Source organism: Apostichopus japonicus, chromosome 20 (genome assembly GCF_037975245.1).
Source record: "Apostichopus japonicus isolate 1M-3 chromosome 20, ASM3797524v1, whole genome shotgun sequence".
NCBI classification, from domain to species: domain Eukaryota; kingdom Metazoa; phylum Echinodermata; class Holothuroidea; order Aspidochirotida; family Stichopodidae; genus Apostichopus; species Apostichopus japonicus.
The window spans coordinates 13,983,059-14,006,870 of NC_092580.1; the positions used below are offsets into that span (position 1 = coordinate 13,983,059).

Sequence of the window (23,812 nt, forward strand, 5' to 3'; positions counted from 1 at the left end):
ATTATGGTTTGGCTTGGGAGTTGATAAATTATCATAATTGCATAGTAAGAGGCTACTATAATCATGATTATAAAACTTCAGCCCTGATATTTGCTATTTTTATTAACAAATATGACAATATATGACAATCTACAGAACTTCCAACCGGGAAGACCAGACTCGAAAAAAGCACAGACTAGAAAATACTCGGTTTTTTTGTTGTTGGCTTGTAGTAGTGAAGTAAGTAAAGTAAACTTGAAACATTTCATGTGTGTTATATCATATAAAAAAAGGTTGGTAAGAATGAAAGCAAAACAAAATGAAATTTCTTACAAGCAATGAAACAAATCAATAAAATATTGCCCCACATTTAAACTGTAAACAGATAGACTAGAAACTCTTATCCGCATTAACAAAGAGCGATACTTTTGCCTTTTTGACTCCTTGCCGGAGGCAAAAGGAATCTATGCGATGGTGATGACGTGTGTGTATGTTTGTGACACATTCTTGTAAACACAGTAACCAAAAAAGTTAAAGGTGGATAACTTCATACTTGGTATGTGGATCTGTCTTATTGAGTACAAGAAGCCTATTGTCTTCTGTGAAGTTCAATAATCATTTGGGGTCAACAGTGGTCAAAGTATGAAACTTTTTTAACACGATAACTCAAAAAGAACATCTCTGTTGAACTACATACATGGTATGCAGATTCAGCTTGTTGAGTACAAGAACCCTATTCAAATTAGTGGAGGTCAAAGGTCACTTGGGGTCAACCATTAAGTGAACGTCGGAAAATCTTGTAAACACGATAACACAAGAAGTACATCTTTCTTGAACTTCAAACTTAGTATGTAGAACCAACTTAGTGAGTGCAAGAATACCATTGAAATTTGAGGTCAACAGGCATCAAAGTCTGAAACCTTTTAAACATGATAACTCCAAAATAAAGCTACAATTAATATGTGAATTCTCCAATGCCATGGTTTTCTTTTGATGTACATAGTTTGGTCAAATTCAGTTCAGTTCTGTGAAGGGGCCCTATACAGTAGGTCTTCAACGAAACAAACCTGGCATCCAGGTGATGAAATCTGCTTCATACTCTTGCTTTTAACGTGCAGATAATTACTTTGAAGTTTGAGCAAACTGTATGGCAAGAAATCACAAAGCCAAATAGCTTTCTGGTCTTGATTAAATCAATGAATTGTGATATTTGTTATAAAGAACTGTTAATATAAAAGTGAGATATCATGTGCGGTAGTAAAATCTGGTTCAAAAGACATTGTCAGTGAGAAAGTCTTTAAAGTAAAATATACATATATATACATATATAATACACATGTACATTCAAATTTTAATTTTTGATTGATTTGTCTCACAGATTTGACAATGCAGAAAAATAAAAATAAAACTCTCATATATTTCTATAATACTTAGGTCAATATTTAAAGGATGAATTTATAGACAGGAATAATTTTTATATGCCACATACCTACAACTTCTAATCCATGCACACTTAACAATTTACAACCATTTCTAGTTTTACCAAAAAACTTTCCTTCATCACACAAGGTTCATCAATCAAGTTAGTTGGGTTAATAGTGCTGAACCCATTGTTAGTTATACCATGGAGGTCTGTTTTTACCTCCATGGTTATACTTTTAAGTTCCCAAGGGTTACGAGGAATGGATGGCAACACCATGCAATTTCTTTTGAGACCCAATCCATGTGACCTTCGTGGGCAGAAACACCTATTCGCTTGGTGTTCAGAGTGTTACTAGGCAGGGATGTTAATCGTTGCGGGCAGCCCCGCTCCTGGCCGCCCCAGTTCATGTACCTTGGTATTTAATACTGCAAGGCAGCTATGTGAGGTGCCGTTCATCTGAAAACATCTGAGTGCAGCTGACCCATTGTAAAAACAGGAATCAAATCTGCTACAAAGACACCCACCCCCAAGCAAAGAACTCATGACAAGTAATAAGTCCTTCCAGTGAGTCTGCCACTATATGTCTCTGGCCTGTAAGAATGCAATACTAGAGGGAAACTTTGTTCAGGCTTGCCTCCCCCTCTCCCCCCCCCCCCCATCCCTGACACTATGGCGCCTCAAATTTGATTACTGAAATTTTTGTGTCATGTCATTTGTGATAATTGATATTCAGGTTGTATAATAAACATTGAATATTCATTACGTTGTCTCCATGAATAACACACAGATATGAGTTGTTGAGTCGTTTCGCCAAAACACGTCCCGTCACAAATTTTTCATTCTGAATCAAGCATGAATTCATAAGCGATTGGATCTACGTCACTTATCTTGGCTAGAGCGTTCACCAGCTTATGCCTTGTTGCATCTTTACGGAGCTTCCTCTTCCATTTGTTCAGCATGTCAAAGATCTTGTCGTGGACTGAGAGAGGATTATCTGCTTCACACTGATATATCTGTTGTGGCTTCAACTCTAAAACTTTAGCGACTTTCTTCCACTCTGGTCCGAGCCCTTCGGCAACTTTATTGAGATCTTGATCTGTGACCAGTGTGTCTGGATTTATGATTGTGCCAGCCTGAATGATGTTTGCAACTTCATTCTCACCTGTAAGAAGAAAGCAGGAAAAGCATTATCATAACAAAACAACATTTCCATAACGATGTTAACAGTTAACAATGTTAGACCGGTACTGTGGCCGAGTGGATAAAGGCAGTCGCATTTGAAGCAATGAGGCTTAGCAGTTCTCTTAGAATTTCCACATTTGTCAACAGGTAACCAAGTCCTAAGCACGAAGATACTCAAGTACTTTGCATCTGTCGAAATAGACTTGATGATAATGTAGTCAACAAAGACTATTCAATCAAAACTCAACTTGGAACCTATGACTGCAGCCAGATGTAAGATGATGGTATCTTTTTGGGAAATCAGGGGACACTGTATGACCATTGACCCTTTATGTAGTACTGCCAAAAACCGAGATGCTCAGGCTTAATATTCCTTTGAAGAGATGATTTTCAAATGCCCCCAAGTTTCTATCTTTACCTCCTTCAGAAACAACTGGGCCTAAGAGTAACATTGAATGCCCAAAAACTTGTGGGTATTTAACAGGAAGTGATCTTTTCCCTTTTATAAAACTACTGTTCGTTTCCAGAAACATACGTGATTTGAATATGACTAAAAGGCAATGAAGACTCGCCCCAAACAGCGTGCGCCCATATGAAAAAGTTACCTTTTTGTTGCTTGCAAGTGACGTTTTGTTTGTGTTGCTACAAAATGCAAACAGTAATGAAACGTGATACCTTGTTATCTTTAGCTGGACCTGAAATGTCCATCGCTGATCCTTTATACACTGTGCTGTGGGTATTGACCGCAGCTGTATGTACTGACTGTTAACTAGTGTCTAAATACCGACGGTAGCAAGCTGTGTGTGTCTTTTCTGGGATCGATGGTGGTGTCTAACACTTCTGTTACATCTCAATTGGGCATTAGACATTTCTTTTTGCGCGAGTCTTCAAACCCTTTAATGCAGACTGTTAATCAGTGATACAGTATGTAGCTGGTTACAGACTGACAGTATTCGGGGCCTTTGAAAAAATTTGGGGATGGTTCTGGGGACACTTGTACGTAACCATCCAGGGGTAGTACACTTAACCAGGGGACACGGTCGATCAAGAAACAATAAACTAAATCCTGGGACTGTCCCTGGGAAATTAGGAACTTCTGGACACCTTGGCCTGATATCAGCTTGTGAATAATTCACCTGACCAGTAATTCTACATTAAAACTGCTCTGTCAAATTTTACACTGAACAAAAAATTAAAAGAAAGCTTGTCGCTTGAAAATTGCCAACAATATGAAACACACCTTCTGATATTTCATTCTGGGCACTCGTTTCATGCTGCTTTAAGATATCCACCAGAAAGCTTTGGTTGTCCTTAAGTCCATTAAGCAATGCTTGCCACGCGGCATCTCCTTTGGTTTTCAATATTCGGAGCAATTCTCTAGCTTTAGCGGTTCTGGTTGGTATTGCATCAATGTTTTCCTGATTTTCATCAGATAAAATTCCATCAGCAATTAAGTGAATGATAACTTCATCCACATCAAGATCTTGACAGAGTTCTGGAAGGGCCTTGTCTAGGGCTCTCCTGTGAACTTTGGTCATTGAAGCCATGATGCTACGACATCAAAAAAAAAAATCATAATAAATACCTGTTATATTCAGGGATCATGTTTTTAAGAAATTGTGTATGTTGTCCCCCAGAGTTTGCAGGAAAGCCTAGAAACAAAAATCATGAATTGTTCGAATTGCAATTGTGTATGTCGGTTATCCCAAGACTGTAAATTACTAAATGTACAATAAACCTTGTACAAATGCACAAATTTTACAGAGAAAAAACTTGGTTATATTAATATGTCATGATTATTACTTTGGATTATGCTAAAAGCCATTACTATATTAAATGTATGCAAATTTTGCTTCTTTTTCTTTGATCAGTCCTGACTCTGATGATGTCCCATCAATTATGATGTCGTTTCCATGGACACTAATCCTTCCACATATACCCATCCCTAACTAAGATCATGACAACTTGTTTCTCCCTCCATTACATAAAATATCATAGCTAGCATAAGTTCACTTTCCCAAAATCAGGTGAAACCACATCTGAACAAGGTAATGGTTGCACAAATTTACATGTGTTTTGACTTAGTTCTAAGTTAGACCTAACAACAGTGGTAGCTAGAATGCTTTGCAAAATGGTTGCAAGATAAGTCTAGGTCTGTGACTACTGTAGTTAGGCTACTGCTTTTCCTATCCACTGAAATTTTGACTAACGTTAGGATTCTGTGGAATTCAATCTGCTACTCTGGTAGGCTACTACTAGTATAGTCAGTATTGCGAAGTTCGCCATACTGCGAAGTTCGGGCACCCTAAGAAATACACGATTTTCACCATGAAAACCTACAGGAAGAGCCAAATTTCACCAAAAAGTACGAAGCTACAGTTATTTTCTCTCCAAAATGACCCGTGTGCAAGAAATTACTTACATATTTGTCAATAAAATGACGAAGATCTATGAAGTCTGTTATAATTACTGAAAGAGCAACAGCGCCACCAATTTTTACCAGCGCCACACTGTGGGTTGCGTGACCGAACTTCGCAATACTCTAGCAAGAAATACCAGTTCCACAATCACAAAGAATCTTCTTGGAAAACAACGTGAAAACAGTTTGCAAGAAAGAAAGTTTGGCCGTGTATCGTACTATAACAAAATTCTCCCACCAGATGAAGTATATTTTCAAATGATTTATACCAGAAGATTTAGTTTTGGGGTGTTTTAAGTCTTAAGTGGCCGAACTTCGAAGTCACCATCCTACTACTGCACGAACATAGGCCTTTCCTATGGTTTGTCCATACGTTTGACCCAAAATTACACACGACTGTAATTGCATGTAGCCTAATTTAGGCTTACAAACAAGTAACATCAAGTTGGGTTCTAGGCCTTACAAGTTTTACCAAACATTAATGTCTTTGCAGGAGGTATCCTCTGAAAAACACTTCCCCACACTTTTAACGAATAGGGCAAGTATTTTTTTCTTTGTTTTTTTGGGGGGGGGGGGTGTGGATATTTTTTGAGAAACTCAGGCTAACAAACAAGTGTAAATTAAAAGAAAATCAAGTCAACTTACCACTGTTGTGACTATTATCTTATCTTTATCTTGTATTGAGTAGCGGGATATTTTCAACAGTAGCGATTTTATAAATAGAGTAACTTGGCTAACTTGGACGGTGGGGTGCACTGCCATTAGACTGCACAATCACTTGTAGTTGATGGACTATTGATAATGTACGTTCAAATCCATAAATTTATTAAGCCGATCACGATCAAAAATGTGCTGTACAACAGTAAGATAGAAACATACTGTATGCACAATAGATAGTGCAATAGGGAGTGTCACAATTGATAAAAAAGTGTTCCATATAATCCATGAATTGTAAAGGACATTGTTCATGATCAATTCATAAAGGTCTGACACATGATAACAGTTGCAAGCTCAAGCAGATTCAACTGCAGAAAGCTTTGACCCTCAATTACACACGACTTCGTTATTGAATGTAGCCGAACTTAGGCTAGTCATAACCTACAGTAGGCCTAACAACAAGTAACACTGAGTTGGACGAGCCTAAGCCTACCAAGTTTAACCAAACATTAACGTCTTTACAGGAAATATCCTCTGAAAACACATCCTCACGCTTTAAGTGAATAGGGCAGTATTGTTTGTTTGTTTCTTGAGAAAAATCAGCCTAACAAAAATGTGTAAATTTAAAGAAAAGTAAAGTTAACTTACCACTGTTGTGAATATTATCTTATCTTTATCTTCGTCTTGTATTGAGTTGCGGGATATTTTCAACAGTAGCGGATCTGATACATGAAGATACATGGCTAATTTGACGGTGGGATGCACAGCCTTTAGACTTTCACTATCACTGGTAGTTGATGGGCAATTCCAAATTCCAAATCCATAAATTTATAGACACATTCACCATCATAAAATCTTTGAATCAGCTGTGCAACAGTAAGATAAAAACATACACACGAAAAGGAAGTTTGTTAAAACCTTTCAAACAGTTGTGATTTAAGTAGGGTATGTTCAGTCAGGGAAGTGTCACAATTTGGTTTAAAAGTATTCCACTGAATAAATTGTAAAGGACATTGTTCATGATTAAATTCATTAAGGTCTGGCACATGACAACAGATGTCAGCTCCAGCAGATTCAACCCCAAAAAGCTTGGCTATATCCCGCTCACTAACTAACCCCCTAGCTAGGCTAGCTTGCATGGAATGCTGAACTCGGGCAAACATAGTACTGACCCTTGGGGTCAGGATAAATAATGCACCCGCCCTGTTTCTCTATAAGAAGTGTAGTCTTCTTTTCTTCTATTGTAATGTAAGCTGGGCAGTAGTGGCCTTCCCCTATCCCAACTCTCTAAGCAGTGCTTAGTTTCATGCCACTGGCAACTGTTGAAGTTTTGTACTGTAGATGCTCTGCGGTCAGTTTTTCTTGAAACAATATTATTATTAATAATTAAAGTATGTATTCATGCTTTCGCACTTTCCAACATCACTCAGGCTGCCAAAGAGACTCATTAATTTATTCAATATTTATAGAACAGTGACAGTACAAAATATGAAGTGATGGGGGGGGGGGGGGGGTCAGGGAGAGGAAAGGTAAAGAAAGGGAAGGGGAGAGGAATTTGGAAGTTGATAGGCCAACCTTGACCTCACACTCATAGAAATCCCACAAGTACAAGATGGTGCAGGGTAGCACAGAAGTGCTAGGCGAATTACTCCTTGTGCTCTCAAAGAATTACTATGTCATAGTCTGTGAGGAAAGTAAATATTGAGTGCTGGTAATGGTTTTATAGTATTTCCAGTGTTTCAAGAATTCAGCTAGCTTTTAAATCTGCTGCATATCAGGAATGATAGGTCTTCATTGGTATCTACAAACAGGTTTTTCTCCTTAATTTTACCCAGTAAGTCAAACAAATCAGGTTATTTGAATTTCATATGAGAAACAGAGCACCCTTGGATGACTGACATTCAACACCACTTGTCCGTCAAAAAACTTGAACGCACAGTATATGTAATAGTTCCGTACAATGCCTTCTGTTTTTGTAGTTGATCTTATGCTAAGGTGACCAGACGTCCCCAATTTTCGGGGACAGCCCCCGATTACAGTGTGCTGTCCCCGATGAACAAGTGTCCCCGAAAATGTCCCCGAATCGTCAAAATGTTCAGGAATTTCGAAAATATCCCACATTATTAGTAAAATAATTGTAAAAACAAAATTTAGTCAAGTGTGCAGTCACAGAACGGAACTCATAACCAGTATTTCAGGTGGGCCAGTGTAAAGTGGAAACACTGTTAAAAATATGCTAGATCGATCTAGCCTAGCACTCTTTCGACCGTATAAATGGCAACTACGGCGACACAACGACACTTATTGTGTGAGCATGAGCAAATCACAAGCTCTCAAAGAAGGATATCATTTAAGAAAAAGCTTCATTTTTGAAAATAAAATTGATTTAAAAGGTGCTTCAAAGTATCACCATTTTACATCTAAGCACCTTAGGCACTTGAAAATTTTCCAAAGGGGGAGGGGGACAGCCCCTTCCCTTAAACCCCTCCCCAATATCAGTCACGCAATAAATGTCCCCGATTTCAGTCACCAAAATATGGTCACCTTATCTTATGCTGCATATGAGGAACTGACATAATGGTCTTTGGGTTAGACTTAGTAGTTCAGTCACTTTAATTGATGGTGCTCAGATGTTTAAAGGAACATTTCTCAGAAATTAAAAGTGGTATAGATATACAACCTGGATCGACTGATTGGTAATGTTTTCTTTTTCTTTACCAGTACAACAAAACATATCAATATAACTTTGTGTCTACATTCATCCTTTAAAGCAGCATTTTGCGTTTGGTCGCTATTTTCTACTTTTTTGACATGTCCATCAAGTTTTTTACATATATCAATCACAAAACAGCAAACTAAGATATTAGCCTAGTTTTTCCCTGCCATAATCTTCAATTGCGAGTAGTTAAGGATATTTGCAGATAATGAGAAAAGTGTCCACGACAAATTCCACATTTAAAATTAATCGCATACAGTTCCCCCAAACCCACTAGTTTGAATTCAACCAATCAGAGATGCAGGTTTAGTTATAAGCCATTGCTAAAATAGATTCAAGAATTTGCGTTGGTTCATCCAGGGAGTTGTTATGGAACTCCCTGGTACTATACAACTGCCATATAGACTGTACACAAATCAAGCTTGGTGTTGTATTACGTATTGGTCAATGACGTTCGTAGTGTTTAAATATTCATATTACGGGCGAGGTTTATTGGGATCCCAACGGAAAATATCTTGGAGAAAAACAAAGTTGAAAGTTGCAAACTTTCGACTTTTATGCCATCATTTGAAGTAAGATTTAAGAAGATAAGCTAGTTATGTATGTCGTTATGGCATAGTAGAGTCAGTGAAGTTGAGAAAAATCATAGAAAAGGACACAAAATGCTCCTTTAACAAGTCAACATGAGTGTGTGCTCTAGTGTACAGGGATTGTGGACTTGAGGAACTTAATAGCAAAACTGCCCAGCTAGAAGCAATGTCATACAATGAACTTCAGGCAACACAAGATAAGTCATAAGTAAACTTCTTACTCACAAAGCAATTAGTCCAAGGGAGTATATGGCTCTCACCTTATATCCTCACAAAAACATGTTTTAAATCTATTTTCATATATCTATATATTATATACAGATTTTAAACCATATGCCAAAACTTTAAAAAAAAATGGCAAATGGCCCAATCGGATGCACAAAGTAATTACAAGTCACAACAACTGAATGCTCGACCAACATGGCGACTGTGATTTTTTTTCAATGACACAGTCAACAGACGATATCCTAGACGAATTTCTAGCAAATACCAAAATGTAAATTCTAGATACTTTATCTTTATGGATGATGAAAACTAGATCTTCAAATCCATAACACATCATCTCACAATATGATCACTGATAGAGATGGCAGAGTTTGTAACAAGTTTACTTCATCCACAGGAGAGTTGAGTCATCGCCATTGATTTTCACGACTCCAGTCAAGTCAGCGACTCGAGTCACTGTATCATCTCCGTCGAGACAAAAAATGTGTTAGAGTCACTTTTCTTTTGAAATATAATAGTGATTCATTATTACAATGAGAGATTTCCACCAGATAAAAAAAATCACATTGGTACCACTCTTTATGAGACCAATGTCTTATACCATCAGTACTTGTTAGGTATTTCCCTGCTTTGCAAGTGCGCTCCCATTTTTTCTCAATCGGCCTGCCAAAAATATCATTACTCAGCAGGTTCGTCGAACTGTCGTGCACACTGGCTGCGTAACCTACCAAATTTATGTTAAACCACGGAAATCAATCTTCATTTACGTCGACATTGTCATCAGAAACAGTCGATAATGGGTAAGATGTATTTTGTAATTGTGCTTGTATCATTTGGTATATCAATTGGTCTTGGTATCCAAGATGACCAAATTTCATGTATTATTTAGTGATCCCAATTGTTATGAAATAGTAATACCATCTCTTTGATGTTACCGAAAAGCTCCATCGAGACACCTTACAGGCCTCTTATGTATTTATCTAGGTCATGGATTCAGTTTTCCCACGAGAAGTTTTTAACTATCTTATTGAATCTTGGTACAGGGCCTTTTCCCAAAATAGATTCCATTATGTCTGTGGAACATTCGAGAAGGTTCTCTCACGTGGTATGGAAGTTTCCATAGAAAGGGGGATGGACTTCCAAACTCCCAACCAATCAGGGCAGATCAGTGCCAGCGCACTTATTTTTATATCGTTAAGTTAATACAGGATGGTCAGGTTATTGGCTGCCTACTGATTATGCGCAGAGGGATTTTTATGGAAGTAAGGTTTAAAAAGTAAAAGGGGGCCGAAAGTTTTATCACTCCGTCAGCGCTCCGTGATCAGTTCGTTGCTTCGTCACCGTTTCATCACCCTTTCTAATTGTTTAATTGACGGAGTCAAGTCAAGTCATTGTAATTTAGTTTTATTTGTAAAGAGAATCGACAGAGAAGAAATTATACCGAATCATTAATCAAATCCGATCTTGTCAAATTGTTTTTCTGTGAAGTCATTGTTTTCTTCCGTTCGAGACATCTCCTGAAGAAGCATAAATACGGCATCAAGATATCCCAGTACCTTTCTATCGCGAGTCCCGATATAGTTTTACTATCGGAGGAGCCGGGCTCGTCACAATATTACACAATGTTACCGCCAGTGCGGTCATTGTGAATTAGCCTAGCGTTATGTTGTTGGAAAGTAGCGTGATTCGTAACAGTTTAAATGATAATCTACTAAGTCATATATGTCCTTGAATTCTATCAAACACACACACGATCTTTCATATTATGTTCACGATATTTCAGGGTTTCATGAGTGGGAATATTCCAGTAGAAATTGTGTTTTATCGATGGCTTTTGCACTGTGAGACCTGCGGTTAATTATTATGGGATATTTATACACATGGTCAGTGGTAGGACAGGGGTCACGCTGGTTGTCATTGTGTCATGAATATTCATGAGCTATGTAGATTCAGTTGTTGGAGAGGTTCAATGACCTTGTGGAGACTTTGTGATAGCCTATATTGTGTTATAAACAACACAGATTTGTTCAGTTTGTTTTTATTGTGTTCTACTGCAAGTTGTATCGCAAGATGTACTAATGAAAAGATGTAATTGTTGTCATGTTTATATTACAGGGTTGAAGTCGGGAAAGTTGATGTCTTAAGAGAATGTTTACGATTTGTGAGGCCTAGAGCGGTCATATTCACGTGAGCACTGTTGTATTTTATATAGGTTTCTTAGAATGTAGCACTGTATTTGTGTATCGTTGTGAATCAGTCTATTGTAAAGTCTTATATTTGCATTCATGCTAATGGTCACAACCGGCAGGTTGAGATATTGTGGTCAGAAGACGATTGTGACATATTCCCAAATTCGTACCGTGTTTCTCTTCATCAACCCAATTTCAATGTCATCATATATAATGTTTGATATCGTGTTACGGTGTAGATTTATCAATTAAGCATGGTTTTTGTTATTTCCTTGATTCTAATGGTCGCAACCAGCAGGTTGAGATATTGTGGTCAGAAGACGATTGTGACATATTCCCAAATTCGTACCGTGTTTCTCTTCATCAACCCAATTTCAATGTCATCATATATAATGTTTGATATCGTGTTACGGTGTAGATTTATCAATTATGCATGGTTTTTGTTATTTCCTTAATTCTTATGTAGTCACCGAACAACGAATGTTCAAGAAATTAAGGCACAGTTGAAACCAAATAAATAGTTCAACTGATGGTCTACTAAGTAATTGTCATTCTTCGTGTTTGTGTGACGTGACCGTAGAGCGCCCTCTACACTAAACTTGCCCAAGAGCAGTTACGATGCTGTCCTCACACTTCACAAGTACTCACATATAAAACATACAGTTAACAAAAACTCTGGAATACTTCCAACAGAATTAGTGACTGCTGAAGTTTTTCATCGCGATAGCAAAAAACCCCCAAAAAACAGGGCACATCCTACTGGCAAGTATGGACGACGGAAACGGAAAGATTCGTTTGAAATTCGGCGAAATAAGGATCCGTCTGAGAAGTAGCACATTTCTCACAGGCGAAAACCAGCTTCTCCATACTTTGGTTAAATGATGAAACTCTCACTTCCAACAAACATGGATATTTGGGTCACTCTGTATTTGGCTTTCGAGTTCCTCGTGAGGTATTCCCGTCTTGCAACAGATCTGATCGAGGTCCATATCACCCTGCATATACCTTTAGAGGGCAAAATATTTGAGATATCATTTGTAGGTCGTTCGTATCAACTCTTGCCAACAAAAGAAACATTTCAGAAAAGATATATGTATTTAAAAGAAAAACAGATGTAACTTTGAATGCAAAATGTGATATCCACATCATTTAAAATTGTGACTATTATAGAAATGCTTTCGTTCATATATTTGCTTAAGAAAGAAGAAGCGACATGATGAAAACAGCTACTTTTTAACAGTCTTCCGAGACAAACAAATTTCCGTTCAGAGGATCTACATCAGCTGTGGTGGTCGTCCGACGGACGACTAGTTGTTTACATCCAATTCAGATCGCATTTAAACTGAGTAATCCCATATAGGTCAATACGATAAATTGGTATTACCCGACATCACTTTGGAGATTTAAAAAAAAAAAAAAATTAGTGGTAGCTAGGCCTATGATCCACCCAAATGGGAAATTCTACAGGCCTATTAGCTGGTGCTGGTGGGAAATTCTTACAGTGAATATATTGTTTGTTCTTATTTTATTTTTGCCACATTTTGTCAGACTATCAAATTTGCTGTTCAAACAAGTTAAGACTTGGAAAACCAGGAAAAGTCCTCACAGATTTGCCCTGGTAATCATTAACACTATGATGCACTTATAGTCAGATTATTCCAAATCCGTCTTTACATTTTTTTCCATAAGATTTCTTTGTTCATTTCTCTGTCACCATGCACTGTCCAAGCATCAAATGATAGCTCACAATTTCTCCATACCACAGTCCCAGAGGAGAGCTCTTTAGCTTAACTGTTAACAAAGTTTTTCAATTCATGCCTTAACAATTCGCTCAACTGTAATCATATTTTGAAGCATATACCTGCAGCATATCTGTGGTGAAACTGATGATGCAAGCTACTGATCAAATGTAACAGACCAAAAGCTACAAGACTCTTGATTTATTATTACCTGTCAAGTTTGGCACCCTTCCTGCCCCCTACCCTCACTGGATGAGGGACAAGTCTCCTGATCAACCCTCTGACCACTCCGAACTGGATCAGGTTCCTGTTGACAAAAAAAGACATTCTATTACTTCGTCATTAAAGGACGAACTTAAGTATAACATTAACTTTGATACGTTGTAGACAGCTTTTAAAGAAAATTGTTTATCGGTACAAAGTTGAATTTCTAGAACACTTTCAATTTTTTGAGAAACTGCCCAGGTTTATCAAATAAAGTGACTGGACTATTTAGTCTATAAATACATAGACTATAAATAAATAAATAAATAGATATATAAATAAATAAATATAAATAAATAAATAGTCTACAAATAGCATATTTTATGGCATCAAAGTGACGTGTTTAACAATGCAGGGCATATTTGTCGAGGACAAATGATCTTGGATGTCTTCCATGCTCTGTTGTTCATCTGAAGTTTAAAAGAAGTTGGCTTTTGTTGAGTTATTAGAATTGATCAAACAATGGATTAACAATAACATTTAGGCCTGCACTGAGCAATATTTGACGTCATCATTGGTTTAACCTTAAGGCAGCATTCTAGAGATTGAAAATATAATAATGGTGAAATATCTTGATAAACCCAGAACCCTTGTAGAAACATTACTAGAACTCAAATGGTTGCTTTTATTAACAAATTGGACTATAACATATCAAGACTAAAATTCTGGCTGCATCTGCTTCATCCCTTAAAATTATCCTCTTCTGTTTTAGCTGCATGGTTCCCTCAGTCTGTAACTAGCCCAAGCAACAAATACTTGTTCTGACAGGTATTAAGCAAAAGTGCAATCACTGTATTTTTTTAAGTTCAAAGATTTTGTGTGACAAGATATTTAAATGCCAAGAGACATCCACAGCTGTGGAAAAATAAACAGATAACTGCTCTTATTTTCCCCATCTTAGTTGACAACAAAAGCAAAGATTTCAAGAGATTATAAACCTTGCAAGATGCTTACTACCATCCCCAAACAAACTTTGATGAGATGAAAATCAAATGCATTCTCTCACCTTTCATCAACTCCTAAGGACTTAGGATCATGTCTTAGGCACAAGTCCCTGACAGTTGTTCCTGGACCTAGTGCACAATAGAGCTGAAGAATGGATCTAGCCGACGGTGGATCGTGACCTGAGAGTGGATGGAAAGTATTTAGAAGCCGTCGCCATTCAATGTACTTCTCTTTTTACTACTTGTGACAGTTGTTTACGTATCTGCATATCATAAACTAAATTTATTCATGCGACTTTAGCACAATCTCCTACAAAATTTGCTATATTCACTGAAATAAAAGAGTTCAATGTTCTCTAAAATACTGGACAAGTTAAACTATTCTTTTGATACAAAAATACCTGATGTGAAGGAATAGACACTTGATAAGGATTATGCTCACCTTTTTTCATGGTGACACATTTGATACAGCCTTTCACTAAATTTAAAAACATTCATACCGCGATATGCAAAGCTATACACAGTTCTTAGTACAGAGAGTCTATATACAGAAGGGAGTAAACGTTTGCAATCTTCCAGGCAACTTCTGAAATTTTTGTATCTGGCAACAGCCCATGAACATTGGCAAATCTACTCTATGAATGCAAAACCGGGACAAAAACCCATGACACCAAATAGACGATCATTTTAAGTTGTTATGGCAACTCACAGGAGATCTACCGATACTTGTCTCCCAGATCTCGCTTTTGTTAACAATCCTGGAATCTGCCAACGTATTCATTCTAAGTGCCACATGGTGAAAACTTAAATGTTACAAGTCCTTATTTCATACAACACCATGCATGAGACATACGATCATTTAAGTTGTTATGGCAACTCACAGGAAATCTACCGATACTGTACTTGTCTACCAGATACCTCTTTTGTTAACAATCCTGGATCTACCAACGTATTCATTCTAAGTGTCACATAGTGAAAACTTAAATGTTACAAGTCCTTATTTTATACAACACCATGCATGAGACATACGATCATTTAAGTTGTTATGGCAACTCACAGGAAATCTACCGATACTTGTCTCCCAGATCCCTCTTTTGTTAACAATCCTGGATCTGCCAACGTATTCATTCTAAGTGCCACATGGTGAAAACTTAAATGTTACAAGTCCTTATTTCATTCAACACCATGCATGAGATATACGATCATTTAAGTTGTTATGGCAACTCACAGGAAATCTACCGATACTGTACTTGTCTACCAGATACCTCTTTTGTTAACAATCCTGGATCTACCAACGTATTCATTCTAAGTGTCACATAGTGAAAACTTAAATGTTACAAGTCCTTATTTTATACAACACCATGCATGAGACATACCATCATTTAAGTTGTCATGGCAACTCACAGGAAATCTACCAATACTTGTCTCCCAGATCCCTCTTTTGTTAACAACCCTGCATTTGCCAACGTATTCATTCAAAGTGCCACATTGTGAAACCTTAAATGTTACAAGTCATTATTTTATACAACACCATGCATGAGACAGTGACTTTAAAACAGGAGAAAAGTGATTCATTTGGTTACTGACCTTCTAAGGTGACATATTTGATACAGTCTTCACGTAACTGATCATCTTCTACGACTTTATTAACGTCTGGCTGCAGCAGATAAACATTGGTGTACTGGAAAGACAAAAAAAAATTAAAAAACAATGCCAGATGATTAAATAGATATACAATCATACAAGGGGTACACATTTATCGGGAAAACTCTAGAATCCTTCTTGAAGGAAATATAAAACCCAATCTGTTATATTCAGCTCTAGAATCCTTCATGAAGGAAATATAAATACCAATCTGTTATATTCCCCTGTTGCTTTCTTCTCTCCATCCCTTGTCTACTTATAATCCCCTTTCATCTATCTCATTGTGTTCACCGTGCTCATTAACCTGTCTGTATTCTGTGCGTGTTTTTGTCCCTTCTGTTACTGTTACTGTCATTTAGCCTCTGAAGAAGATCCTGCTAGGATCAAAACGTCAGGCCAACTTACTTTTACACATTCTATTACACAGGCTCTCTAGTGGATAAGCAGTTTGCTATCAGTTTTATTTTATTCTGTTATATTCAGCTTATATTTCTGAGCAATGTTTTATAATGAATGGTTATCCCCAGAACACTCTCGAAAATACTCTTCTTCGAGAGATACTTCTAAGTCTAAAGTTTAATAGATGTGTCAGAAGGCTGTCGGTGTTTTACCAATAAGTGATGTCACAGTACAAACACATGTGGCAGAACCATTTTGGTTAGGATTACATTCAACATTTTTGTGTTCAGTGAATAATTCTAGTGACTAGCTAGCAAAGATGCAATACCGATTATCAAATTTTACACACAAATTCTAATGGCATGCATACACACAAACTGATTATGTTCACCATCAGAGGATACAGGACCCAAAGTAATTTGTGCTGCATATGAAAGTACATACTAGTACACCAACCAAAGGGGGGGGGGCTCTAAATTTATCTTTATGAAGATTTCTGTATGAGGAGGAATTTCTTATTTTTATTTACCAATAACATATTCCCCTATAATCTTATTAACCCATAACATTGATAAAAACAACTTAATGATGGATGTGCCTATGTTTTACTCGACGCGCCTCTCAAATAAAAAAATGTTTTTTTTTATAGCTCTTTGATTAAGTATTTGATGAATCATGTAGCATCTCTCGGAGTTGGCTATGTGTCTCACTTTAACATCCAATTATGCGGCTTTCACAGTTTGCACCTTTTAAGACTAAACCTATCGGAAGATCTTTCTATGTTGGCAGATGTGTACAGGATCGGGATCGTATCTCCTACAATTAGAACATTGCCATGACATCCTCATTCACAAATTCAATTGGTACATTCGATTAACGTACGTATGGAAACACCAATGCAAGCATTAGGATTCTTTCATCTGTTACTTTATCTTTCTCAAAGTTGTTTGACTACTCTATGGATTCTAGACTCACCTGAAATACAGGTATTATCTTGATGACACCATAAGCTCTGTAGAAAGAAAAGAAAACTTCCTGGTTCTAAAAATATGAATTTTACATGCATTGTCAATAACTCATTACAGTTGTTTTCAAAATTTAGATCAATTAATTTTTTTTAAACAATTTTTGGTCAAAATTACAACTCTGAGGGTCCAGGGATTAGTCTTTGGGGTAAAAGAACTTTCCCTGCAACAAATTGAAAACAAAACCCAAAAAGTAATAGTGATCATGAAAATAACAACAAAATTGCAAAAGGTCAGAGAAAAAAAGTCCAACTGGAATATGTAGCCTCTCTGAAATGGCAATTCAGAGCCTCCCAACCAAAGGTTTTCCCACCATGATTTTGCAATAAACCTAGGGAAACATCTCACTTACATTAGATTCTGTAGACATATTTTTGATACACTGAGTTCAATCCCTGCTTTAGCTGTGATTGTCTTCACATGGTTGATACCATCAATATGAGGTAAAATCTAGAGTACAAAAATAATAAAAAGAGAATGAAACAAGATGAGAGGTAATTCAATGTTGCAGATGATCTTTACTATGCAAAGAACCTTCTAACCTGTCGTAACTTAGCCAACATGAATAAAGGCTACAACTACTTCATTAATTCATAACATATTTACAAACATAATTGGCAAATATAAATCTGGTATTGTTGACATAGACATGAGTGACCCACTTCCGAATTTTCTTAAAACATCCACCAAAAAAAAGCTAGAGTGCTTTAGTGAGGAAGCTATACATGTACAAAATTTCCCCAAGGAAAATGATAGGATCTTCATCTGCGCCATATCAAGCCAATGGTAGGATGATATATTTGCATGAATTCGATTCCCATGCTGATTACGATATATTTTATGAACGTTACAAATCAATCTATGTCAATAGTTTTCTATATATCACTGTATCAGTACTACAATAAAAAATATGGCAGAAAAGACATTCTTGGTTTTCAATTGGGATACTCAATTTTATTAAGACAAAAACCAAAACCAAAAATGAAATGATTACCATGACTATGGTATTCAAAATATGAGACCTGTGCAGAAGTTGGCAAACCAAGTAAAACTTGAATAAGCGGATGTAAGACAAGGGCTCATAGAAATTCTCTAGCAGTGAATGTTACCATGAAGGAAAATATGTATGAAGCATATTGCCTTGGCTTCCAAGTATGGGGGATTCACTTGAATGGACCATTCAAAAAGATCAGCTTAGATTTTCTCATTTTTTATGGTAATTCATAAAGGGGATGAAATTGAAAAAAGAAGTCCCAATTGCTGACACTTTTTGTATTCACAAATGTGAGAGATTTAACTGCTCAATGATAAACATGTGATTGTTTGATATTATCATCCAGAATATGGATCTAAAGTTGGATAAGTCCAGCCGGACCAGATTTTTCCATGGGGAAATGAAACCAGTGAAACAATATTAATAAAACTGAGGATTCTGAATATGCTCGGAATGTAGTGAGAGAAGGAAATTTAGATCCATTTACATTCGTTGTTTACATTCCTTCGTAGCAAGTTCATAGTTGTCAGAAAAAGATACTCAATGACCACAAATTTTAGGGTTGCTACCAACATCTTATTAAGAGATAATTCTGGGCAGATTTCAAATATAAACTGGCCAGAGCCAGAACCGGATATTTTTTCAGCGTCGTCAGGCCGGACAGGATATCCGGTGCATCCCTTAACCAGAATGTACGGGAGTGAATAGATGATTTGCAACCTAACAGACGTATTTTTGGTAGCTATGAGTGCAAAAAAGATTTGCAACTGAACTGGAGTTTTGCAACTGTATGTACAAGAGGCCAACATATTAACAAATATTACATATGACAAATACAACATATTTTAAATTTAACAATATTACATATTTTATATTACAAATTTAACATACTATTTTCAAAAATGGCAAATTTCTTGTAAATCGGTCATTATGTGATTAACCACATGTATACATACTCTTACCTGTTGGGTAGCTAAGTCCCATTTCCTTGAGTCCAAGACATCGGCATTGGTCAGAAACATGGGAACGTGATGATCGTTAACGGTGATCACCTCTGCGTTAGAATGCACAACCTTTAGATGGATTGTGTTGGATTCATCTGCAAGAAATAGCAACAGAAATATATAATCTCGTCTTTTTCTTTGCAGGGTAAAACCAAAATGAATTCCTTCACAATTGGCCAACAATGTCACATTGAGACCTTAAAATCCTACGTTACTGAACGACACCACCATTGATGTAACTGCTGAGTACTAAATCTTACGAGAATTGTATCTTATCTTAAGAGAAGCAAAAGCTGATAAAATGATTTAAGTTAATCAAGTTGAAAACTTCGCCTGCTTATAACTTGTACGCCGTTACCAAGGTTTCTATGTTAATAGTCAACGCAAAGAGGTCCCAAGGGCCAATATTGCAATGGATGAAAAATTAAAAGGTGAGAAACTTCATATTCCGGAGAAAATTAAGATTAGCGAGATGGCGAGAGAGAGAGAGATTTGACATAAATGAAAAGACAATTTGGCCACGAAACTCACCACTCGTAGTCTTCACTTTTTCTGTCATATACTGATATTCATTGGAAATTAAAATTGGTTCAATTCATTGTTAGATTTGTAATGTAATCATTCTGAAGTATCTGTATACAGTACTTTATTGTTGTGTTCGCATTGTGAGCTATGAGATACAGCTTACGCATGCTAGTTGATGTTCACACGGCTTATTATCTACGATCGCTGAACCCATTCAATAAACAGACATAAATATAGAAGAATCGTGTTCATCCTTTCTTTGTTATTCTTAGTACCTGAAGGACTAAGCGTATAACACTACAAGATTAGCATTTAAGTTATCTTCAAACTCTTATGAAATATGAACCATTTTCTATAGCCTGACAATATTTTATATAATATATTCAGTTGTTGCTCCAGATAAATATTCAAAAATATGAAAGTTTATACCATACCAACAGAGAGAGAACATTGTCCATGCTGGTTCAATTGGTTGAGAAGCTGGGAGAGTATATCTGGTATTTTAGCTTTGGAATCTTCTCCAGAAATAAACCCTCTCTCAACCTGAAAACAACAAACAAAACAGAAAAGGATTCATTTTGAGAACATTTCTTTCTCAGTTCTTTTGTGTTGAAGTTCATTTCATTTATTTATATATTCAGCCAATGTATAAAAATATTACACATCAAATTTCACAACGTTTTCCTGCTCCATGATAAATATGAGAAAGAAATTTATAACAGATATATGTAAAGATATGCAAAAAAAATGTATGAAATCTCAAAAGTGAAAACAATTTTAATATAAAAAGAAACAGCAGTTGATCAACAGCAATTAACTTAACTTCATGTATGAAACTAAGAAAACATACATGCTACAATTGTGACATATAACAGTGGAAGGTTTTTATTTTACCTGCATAAAATTTACTTTCAGACACTTTAATAAACTATTATACTTTAATAAAATTATTTGCTGTAAAACTGATCAAGTAGCAGAACCTCTGTAACAATAAGTTTATCTTATCCTATTATGTTCTGACAGCAGGTCTGGAGGTGGGGGGGAGGGGGGATGGGGGGCAAGCAAGGACTAAACAGACCTTTAATAAGTTGTTTGCAAAACAAATAGTATGAAAGAAAGATCAAGTTACCTCCATCTGCACCAAGTATCTAGCTAACTTCTTCACAATAGGTTCATATGCAGTCACGTCTGTCCGAGCACTGCAGACGAAACCAACATTGAAGAGGAGGGCATTGCGAGAGTATTTGGCATTGGTGATCCCGACAGGGCAACCGAGTATCTTCTTGTCCCACACATTTCTGAAAAAGTCAAATTAATATGAGGATGCAAATAGTCACAGGACATTTAAGTCATTTAGAACACTTGGTACAATATATATTCTAGATATGTTTGCAGGTCATTCCATCAACCTGAACTGCTCTGTTATCAAGCTTTATGGCATTATACACACTATTACCTGTATTCTTAGTTTTCTTGTATTATCATAAAATTCTACGGTACCAGCAAATTCATTGAAAATGTGAAGAATAATTGCAAGAATATTGCTGACAGCTATAATAATTTCAAAAGAATTGACATGCAAGAGTGATTTTGAATCCTCTAGCCCAGGGTTGTCCAACCTACGACCCGCGGGCCACAGTCCGGCCCGCCGCAGGGTTGCGTCCGGCCCGCCAGAGATGCTCTATGATGTGAAATTTAGTGAGCAGATTTATTGATAACAATTTGAAGCTATATAATCAATCATTCGAACCTTCTGGGTCCAAAAAAACTGCATACAGGTCAGTTTGTGTGACACTCTCTCAGCGGAGGGGGGGGGGGGGGTTGCCGGCTGGACTTTATTCATCTATTTTATCAGGAAGGAAAATAAATCAGTGCGCTCCGCGCGCAGTGCTCACATTTTGTTGCCTTGGGCTTCGCGCAAAAAATCGAGCGTAGGGTTCATGCGGCCCCTTCCTTCATCATAATCATTCCATGTGGCCCTCCTCTGCAAAAGGTTGGACAACCCTGCTCTAGCCTAATGGACTAGCTCCATATTAAATGACACAATTAACAAATTTATTTATATTGAATGCATGTATGGAGGTAATTATCAAGATTGATTACCATAATCTTTGCAACATTCGAGTAAGAACTAGAAGGGCTTTCATTCAAGCATTTCTGAATTTCCTGCATGAATTTCCCACTTTTTTTGGGGGGGGGGTGGGGGATGGGGGATGAGGCTTTTGTTTTTTTCTGCGTGTGTTTGCTTATAGTAGATGTGACTGTCTGTAAATCCTGCAATTTTGATTATATGTCTCATTTAATAAAACACATATCACTAATTGTTGAACAAGTATACAGAAAACTATGTAACAGAATTATGGATTGTCTTGTACAGGAGACCAAGAAATAACAAGCTTATTCAGGGGAACTATATAGTCTGAAATCCACTTTAATACAAGAAAGGTCTACAACTGTAGCAACAAGGAATTTTCTCACATGGTGATTAGTTTATCCAGCAGTTCTGGCTTTGGTATAAAGTAACCAGACAAAATGTCAAATTCTTCTCTGGAAATACAGTCATCTGGAACCTGCAGTTAAAAAAACATGAAAAAGGAGAGCATAAATGAATCGACCACGAGCATGGAACCCTTCAAGTTCAAAGTTTGTCCTATTTTGATTTCATTCGGAAAATGTCAAATGGACTAGGCAAAACAAAATTGCTCATATCATGATCATATCATCACATACATTCATTGCACATTACCGCATGTAATTAATGCACTACTGGCACTGCATGTAAATTTCTCAAATAAAAATATTCACAGGGACCTAATTAAATGTACACATGTATCTTAAAGGCATTGAAGACTCGCCCCAAACCGCGTGTGGCCATCTGAAAAAGTTGACTTTCTGTTGCTTGCAAGTGACGTTTTGTTCGTGTCGCTACAAAATGCAGACAGTAATGAAACGTGATACCTTAATTGTTATCTTTAGCTGGACCTGCAAAATATGTCCATCGCTGTATTGATTGTATACTGTGATGTGGGTATTGACCGCAGCTGTATGTACTGACTGTACACTAGTGTCTAATTACCAACGGTAGCAAGCTGTGTGTGTATTTTCTGGGATCGATGGTGGTTTTTAACACTTCTGTTACACCTCATTCGAAACTAGGTCAAATTACCGGCATTAGAAGTTTCTTTTTGCGCAAGTCTTCACACCCTTTTAAAGAATAGTCCAGCTCAAATTTCTTTTTTATATTTTGAAGTAAAGCCTACGATATGAATCAATTTACAGCACTTAGAAGCCTAGTATAACTGAGATACATATCTTCCTCTACAGGCTGTAGATAGCCTACCACATATTATTATTAGGCTAAAGAAAGATTGTTTGTATGGGCCTACTGTATCATAGTGTATGTGTATATACTGACCTGGTAAGTCAGCCGAGGTCCAACCTCTGGGTGGAATTCGCTGAAAAAGATACACTCGATAGCACCTTTTTTAATTACTTTCATAATGTTCTTTCTTCGAAACCGGTTACTCGACTTTTTATTAATTCCTTTTTTTCAGAAACTATAATCGGTGCTCCTATTTGAAGCCACTTCCAACTTTCTGCTCAACCCTGCACAGGATCTTGGCAGGCATACATGAGACTGTCCAAAGTTGTGGCTAGTGCGGTTGGAATTTGTTACCAACGCACGGATTTCTTAGCCCTACACAAAAGAGACCCATTCTGATATTAATTTGAATAACTCTTGAAGTTGAAAGTTGATACGTAGGGTGAATTCCTATAAACAAAATACCAAAAGAAAACTGTAAGTAGACTGGACTTTACATTCAGTGAAGTCCTGACTTCCTCTAACTGGACCCACATTGCCGATCGGGAAGAATGAAACTCCTATGGCTTCGG

General features: G+C 36.9%; 2 protein-coding genes across 3 annotated transcripts; both read right to left on the reverse strand.

Annotated features, from left to right (window-relative positions):
- Nucleotides 1-82: 82 nt before the first annotated feature.
- On the reverse strand, nucleotides 83-6,485 carry LOC139961978 (death domain-containing protein CRADD-like). 2 transcript variants are annotated; one of them, XM_071961738.1, is made up of 3 exons: nucleotides 6,309-6,485; nucleotides 3,825-4,135; nucleotides 83-2,564 (listed from the first exon to the last, which is right to left on the reverse strand). In XM_071961738.1, the coding sequence occupies exons 2-3, from the start codon at nucleotides 4,129-4,131 to the stop codon at nucleotides 2,239-2,241; spliced, it is 633 nt and encodes a 210-aa protein (XP_071817839.1). In that variant the 5' UTR covers nucleotides 4,132-4,135; nucleotides 6,309-6,485; the 3' UTR covers nucleotides 83-2,238. The 2 variants fall into 2 exon arrangements, with proteins under 2 accessions (XP_071817839.1, XP_071817840.1); XM_071961739.1 differs by lacking the exon at nucleotides 6,309-6,485 and adding an exon at nucleotides 5,649-6,248.
- Nucleotides 6,486-8,345: 1,860 nt separating this feature from the next.
- LOC139961975 (GATOR1 complex protein NPRL2-like) lies at nucleotides 8,346-23,768 on the reverse strand. The gene is made up of 11 exons (XM_071961733.1): nucleotides 23,334-23,768; nucleotides 22,397-22,488; nucleotides 21,048-21,216; nucleotides 20,353-20,461; nucleotides 19,352-19,488; nucleotides 17,748-17,845; nucleotides 17,346-17,382; nucleotides 15,915-16,008; nucleotides 14,390-14,507; nucleotides 13,331-13,426; nucleotides 8,346-12,385 (listed from the first exon to the last, which is right to left on the reverse strand). The coding sequence occupies exons 1-11, from the start codon at nucleotides 23,415-23,417 to the stop codon at nucleotides 12,271-12,273; spliced, it is 1,149 nt and encodes a 382-aa protein (XP_071817834.1). The 5' UTR covers nucleotides 23,418-23,768; the 3' UTR covers nucleotides 8,346-12,270.
- Between the last annotated feature and the right edge of the window lie 44 nt (nucleotides 23,769-23,812).

Excerpts from the sequence above, each read along its gene's own strand:
- LOC139961978 (XM_071961738.1), bottom strand. The coding sequence starts at position 4,131 with ATGGCTTCAATGACCAAAGTTCACAGGAGAGCCCTAGACAAGGCCCTT. Across the intron at positions 2,565-3,824 it reads CCAGAATGAAATATCAGAAG|GTGAGAATGAAGTTGCAAAC; the intron begins GTGTGTTTCATA and ends TTCTTCTTACAG.
- LOC139961975 (XM_071961733.1), bottom strand. The coding sequence starts at position 23,417 with ATGAAAGTAATTAAAAAAGGTGCTATCGAGTGTATCTTTTTCAGCGAA. Across the intron at positions 16,009-17,345 it reads AGATAATACCTGTATTTCAG|TACACCAATGTTTATCTGCT; the intron begins GTGAGTCTAGAA and ends TTGTCTTTCCAG. Across the intron at positions 14,508-15,914 it reads CAAATATGTCACCTTAGAAG|GTCACGATCCACCGTCGGCT; the intron begins GTCAGTAACCAA and ends ATCCACTCTCAG.